Raw genomic sequence first — 6,351 nt, forward strand, 5'->3', positions numbered from 1 at the left:
AGAAAAAGTGACCTGCAAGTTTAAAAAAGATGAATGGAATTAATAATTTTCCTGTTGACATCAAATAGACCCTATTAAAAAAAAGTAGCTCATACTCTTGGTATCTGTTCCTTGGGTGGAGCACACACATAGCTCACTTTCAGAAGTTATTTGGTTTCTTGAATATTTAGCAGTTTCAGATCAAAGTCTTAACAGCCTGTGACTCAGCTGCAGTGTGATCTTCTCACTTCTCCAAAGTCACTGGACTATGCCATCCTGGTTTCCTGTACTGAAAGAAGCTAGACCCAGATGATGCTAAAAGGGCTAAAGGAGAATGTCTGAAAAGTGGAGGAGGAAAGATCTCTAGAGGTAGCTTCTTATCTCCCTCCGTGTGTGTGCATGTGTGTGTGCATGCGTGTGCATAATTATGCACACACACATGCACACACACATGCATGCACATAGGGATAGCCTGTATGTGGTGTACGTGTGCGTTTGGTTGTATGTGCAGATGTATGAAGGCCAGAGAGCAACCTCAGCTGTCTTTCCTCAGGAGCTATCTACTTTGTTTTGCGAGACACGGTCTCTCACTGGGATCTTGGGCTTGCCAATTAGGCTAGGATGGCTGGCCAGTGAACCCCAGGAATCTACCTGCTTCTAACTGCCCAGCACTGGCATTACAAACTTGAGCCACTAGACCAGGAGACATAGTCTTTCTATGTTACTCTGGCTGGCATGGAACTCACTATGCAGAACCACTCCAGCCTTAAACTCACCACAATCTGTCTGCCAATGCCTCCCCGAGACTAGGATTAAAGGCACGTGCCACCACTCCCAGCCCACACTTGACTTTAGGCTCTGGGAATCAAACTCAGGTTCTCTTGCTTGCAAGGGAGTACTTACTTTACCAAATGAGCTGTTTTGCCAGGCCCCTTACCTCTCCCGTTGGAAAAGTTATTCTTGGAATTGTATTACAGAAGCTGAAGAGGCAATCTACCAAGTACAAGACCGACAAGACATACTCTACAACTGTGGCTCAGCGGCCGAAGAATATCAAGAAAAACAGATACAAGGATATTTTGCCCTGTAAGTTCCGTTTCTTATAAACTTACACTTCCAATCTTAACCACCCCTCCACTTTTTGACCACGTTCTTGTTCTTCATCTTGGAATATAACACAAATTAATTATACTATATATGACTACAAAAGAACATTCAGCCATTCAATTTCTTGTCCACTTATCAAACGCTTTTAACAACCACCATTCTTGAGACCTGACCTAACGCTCGTTGTAGGACTTCTTAGTTACCCCACACCTTTCTCTTGTGTCCTAGATGATCACAGCCTGGTAGAGCTGTCTCTGGTAACTTCCAGTGAGGATTCCAGCTATATCAATGCCAACTTTATTAAGGTGGGTGAAGAGGAAATAAAACCACCCCATGTTTCTCGGGGCACCTAAAACAGGGGGGTGGGGAGAGGACTAGGGAGAAGATGCTGTCTGCAGTCACCTCATGTGATTTCTGTTCCCCTTCAGGGTGTCTATGGACCCAGGGCTTATATTGCCACCCAGGGTCCTTTACCTACAACTGTCCTAGACTTTTGGAGGATGATTTGGGAATACCGTGTCTTGGTGAGTACAGAGTGGCTTCTGGTACTTGGGAGAGGGGGCAGGATGTGACTGAGGCTTCCCAGCTGTCAAAAGCAGAGCCTTTCTTATAGCTTGATGAGATTTCAACGTGAAGCTATCTTATATCGCTATTACAATGTATTCTCGTTCGAGGAAACGAAAGTCGATACCTTGACAGGCTCAGTCGATACCTTGACAGGCTCTCTCGGTGACAAGAATTTGTTGTGATGAACAGAGACAGGGAAATGGGGACAGAGTAAGGAGGACTAAGAACATAGAAGTCATTAGGGCTTTTTGGGTTAAAAAGCAAAGCCAACAGAAAAACAATGCTTACTACTTTCTGACTCTGGGGCTCATGTGGGAAGGTGATCTCTAACCCTGTAGATCATTAAGTTTCTGTTGCACGCTTTCAGGTCATTGTCATGGCATGTATGGAGTTTGAAATGGGAAAGGTGAGTCACTATTCAGTACTGGTTGACGCGAAGGTAAAGGAAAGGGTGTGGGGGACTGTGGTGGTAGAGCTTCCTCCAAGTGTGCCTGGGAAAAACCATGCCATTTTTCTAATTTTCACTTTGGGAATAACCATACGATCCATAGAGCGTTTCACACCCAAGAACCCCTTTTATCCATTTCCCCAGTAGCTCCTGTGCTATAAAGTTCAGAAAGGAAGAAAGGAAGTAAAGGAGAAAAGAACACCATTTCCCTTCTGATAGTCAGATGCTGTAGCTGCCCATTAGAGACGCACCCACAGCGTCCCCCGCCACAGGTAGCCGCTAAGCACTGCCAGGGATTGCACGGCTGAAGAACTCAATGGTTTTATTTTAACTGGTTTAAAACTAAAGTGAACTCTCACTTCAGCTGCTGAAAGCTTTATTTGGCGGTATGTGAAACTTTTTCAAACTTAAATTTGATTCACTATAAGTAAAAATATTTCCAGTGAAAATTTAGCATTCTACTTATATATGTATAAAGTGTATATAGGACTTTAAAGTTTACAAAAATAGCAAGGCAAGCACATGTACTACATGTACTACTGTATCTTGATTATGTGTTAAATACTTTGGCCTATTGGGCTAAAATGCATTTCACCTATTTTCATCTGTAAATGTGTTGTCAGAAAAATAACCCGAAGCATGTGACTGGCGATGCTGTTCTGGTCTACTGTGGTCATTCTGAGATGGGAGTTGTAGTCACAGCCGAGGGAATTTGGCACTTGGCTGGTGCAACTGTTACAGTCAACAATTTCAGGGTTCTTAAAATGCTGAAAATAGGTCAACAATCACTACTTCTACTTTTTCAGATTCCTAGGAAGTCTATAATTCAGGCATCCTTTAATATCTGTTTTTTATCCTTTGGAGATTCCCAATCACATTGCTGGAGTTGAAGTCCAAGGGGGTTAGCTGTGCATAACCTAAGATGAAGGACACAGAGCCTCTTCTGGACCAGGGAGTGGGGTTCATCTTGCAGGAGAGATTATTCTATATCGAGGGAAACCATTACCTTCTGTTTTATGCAACAGAAAAAGTGTGAGCGCTATTGGGCTGAGCCAGGAGAGACACAGTTGCAGTTTGGCCCTTTTTCTATATTCTGTGTGAGTATGATGCATTTCTTTTATGACTAAGCAAAGCCTCCAGGACCTACTTTTTAGAAAACATGCTTTTGAAACTGCTAATAATTTAATCTTCTCCTTAGGAAGCTGAGAAAAAGAAATCTGATTATATAATCAGGACTCTGAAAGCCAAGTTCAATAATGTAAGTATAGAAGAGGGATGATAAAGTTGAGAGCCTGCTGAGATGAGATGGGTAAGCATGCATGTGCGTGACTCAGGCTGGGTGTACAGTGATGGGGAGAGTTAGAGCCTTTGATGTCTTGAGTAGGCCTTCATATTCATAAGATTCTCCCCCAATCTGCTTCACATCATGGCACACATAAATGTGATATTGGTAGTCTGCCTAGAGGTAGTGTGAACAGTGGTTAGACATTAGGGACCAACACTACAGCTGATGATGTCTTAGACTCTACTCTGCCTTGCAAAAGGCAAAGGGATCCAATATACCAACATGTCTGTGCCCTATTTGAGACATGCTAATTTGAGGAAGATTTGGTTTGGACTATTTTTATATCTTCCTCCTTTTGTGTGGACGAGGTTGTTAAGGATAAGACAATGGAAAACATTCTCAGATTAATTTTAATTATTTTCACAAGGCTCAAGAGCTATATATAAGAAAGCAGAATAAATTGCAAGTATAAAAGGATATAGATGGAACTTAATCAGATTAACTTTTCGGCAGAGTGAGGTGGAATCCTAACCTTGAATTCTCCTTTTATTCTGGCTGGTTTTTTTTTTTTAATAGAAAACTAGAATTGTTTACCAGTTTCATTATAAGAACTGGCCAGACCACGATGTGCCTTCATCTATAGACCCCATCCTTGAGCTCATCTGGGATATCCGCTGTTACCAAGAAGATGACTGCGTTCCCATCTGCGTTCATTGCAGGTGAGATGCCCTGGATGAACTTTCCACTGAGAACAAACAAAATGAGACTCTGGCTAGGGTGCAATTCAAAGACAAAAAAGTCAATAGCTGAAACAATTTAGTACGAACTCACTGGTGCATTAAATGCCCTTCTTTTCACACTTATTGTGTGCGTACATAACGTCACAGCCTACACGAGGAGATCCAAACACAACTTTGGGGAGCTCCTTCCTTGGTTGTCTCCTTCCACCATATGGGTTCTGGGGATCGAACTCAGGTTATTAGGCAAAGGTAGCATGGATCTTTACTCTCTGAGACATTTTGCGGAACCTGAAATTTCTTTTCAAGTTATGAACAATGGTGCTGGGCACCCCTGTGAGAATATGCCAATGCCCGTCTGAGGTCCACTGTGGCATGACAAACATGTCCTGGGACATGGTGGGACTTGAGGAGTTTCGTCTTCTCCCTCCTCAAGTCGACTAAAGAACTTCCCAGCTGTCCCCTCTCTCCACAAACACACATACATGCTCCCGTGATCTTCTGTTTCAGCGCCGGCTGTGGAAGGACAGGTGTCATCTGTGCTATTGATTATACACGGATGTTGCTGAAGGACGGGGTGAGTTTCCCAGCAAGCACTTCCAAGTTTCCTCCTGCACACATCTCCTTCCTTTCAGAACATCTTCACAACTCATCTTGTCTTACAGAGTGGGCTATTTGTAAATCTACTCTGTTCTATGATTAAATTAGTTCCTAAATTGGTGATACGTAAAGCACGGTAAAGCACGGTCCCGTAACAGTGGACTTGTCTTACGACAGGAGGCCCTCGGTTTGATCTCCAACACGACAAAGTACTGTTCTCTAGGGTCAGCATTACCTGAGAATTTGCTAGAAACATAAATTATGGATTCCTGCCCCACTGATGAATCTGGAATGTTTGGAGGGTGTGAGCCAACAAGCTCTCTGGGTGATTCTGAGAAATGCTAAAGTTTGAGAACTGCTGTCCTGGATTGTTTATTTCCCCTTTCTTTATCCAGGCTGCTTTAGAAGACTCATTTGACTTATCATGATCAGGCTTTGTGCTGTCGTCTGAAAATCCGTGTGTGTGTTTGCATGTATGTGTGCACGAATGTGCGTGTAGGTTGCATATGTATGCGTGTGGATGTGCAGATGGAGGACAAGATTCATATCGGGGTCTTTCAATATTTACCTATCTTATTTTTCTGAGACATGGTCTCTATTGAATCTTAATTTTGATAGGCTGTCTAGCCAATGGGCTCCAGGGACCCACTTGTCTCCCTGGGCACTGGAATTTCAGACATGCCTGGCTTTCATTCGGGTGCTGGGGATGAACTCAGGTCCTCATGCTTACATGGCCTGCCTTTTACCAACTGAGCTATCTCTCCAGCACTAGGGAATTTTTTTTCAGTGGGTAGCCCTGGCTGTCCTGGAACTCGCTATGTAGACCAGGCTGGCCTCAAACTCAAGAGATCTGACTTAGCTGGGCGTGCACACCTTTAATCCCAGTGCTCGGGAGGCAGAGGCAGGCGGATCTCTGTGAGTTTGAGGCCAGCCTGGGCTACAGAGCTAGTTCCAGGACAGGCACCAAAGCTAAAGAGAAAACAAAACAAAACAAAAAAGCAGAGAGAGAGAGAAAGAGAGAGAGAGAGAGAGAGAGAGAGAGAGAGAGAGAGAGAGAGAGAGAGAGAGAGATCTGACTTCTGTTTCCTGAGTGCTGGGATTAAATATATGCACTACCATACTTGGGCAATTAGAAAAAATTTAAACATTATGTCCATGGGTATTACACCTGCCTGTGTATATGCCTGGTGCCCACAGAGGCCAGAAGAAAGCATCAGATCCTTGGAACTATAGCTACAGACAGTTGTGAGCTGCCAACTAGGTACTGGGAATGGAACCTGCGTTCTCTGGAAGAGCCAATACTCTTAGCTGCTGAGTTATCTCGCCAGTCCCTAGAAGTCAGTTTTTATGTCTGTTTGGAATTGAAAAGTTTAAAATATGAGCTTTAGAGTTTCTAACTTCTTTTATTTCATAAGACCTCAGATGACTTATCTATTAAACCTTATTTTTGTGGCATTAGATATTTTATCCAACATGTAAAATTGTTCAAAATCATATTAATCAGCCTTTTCCAGGGATAGCCTCTAACTCAGTGATTCTCAACTTGTGGGTCACAGGCCCTTTAGGGTCAAATGACCCTTTTTCAGGGGTTGACCAGGAACATTAGAAAACACAGATATTTACATTAT

The 6,351-nt window shown here is 43.1% G+C and overlaps 1 protein-coding gene across 1 annotated transcript in view; it reads left to right on the forward strand.

The window, feature by feature from the left end:
• The window catches only part of Ptpn22 (protein tyrosine phosphatase non-receptor type 22), a 54,823-nt gene that overhangs the window by 14,726 nt on the left and 33,746 nt on the right, over positions 1-6,351 (forward strand). The window contains exons 2-9 of the mRNA XM_038311291.1: positions 957-1,065; positions 1,315-1,391; positions 1,515-1,610; positions 2,021-2,059; positions 3,127-3,198; positions 3,300-3,359; positions 3,963-4,105; positions 4,634-4,700. Coding sequence (XP_038167219.1) covers positions 957-1,065; positions 1,315-1,391; positions 1,515-1,610; positions 2,021-2,059; positions 3,127-3,198; positions 3,300-3,359; positions 3,963-4,105; positions 4,634-4,700 — 663 coding nt within the window. The remainder of the gene's footprint in view (positions 1-956; positions 1,066-1,314; positions 1,392-1,514; positions 1,611-2,020; positions 2,060-3,126; positions 3,199-3,299; positions 3,360-3,962; positions 4,106-4,633; positions 4,701-6,351) is intronic.

Source organism: Arvicola amphibius, chromosome 14 (assembly GCF_903992535.2).
Source record: "Arvicola amphibius chromosome 14, mArvAmp1.2, whole genome shotgun sequence".
Taxonomy (NCBI): domain Eukaryota; kingdom Metazoa; phylum Chordata; class Mammalia; order Rodentia; family Cricetidae; genus Arvicola; species Arvicola amphibius.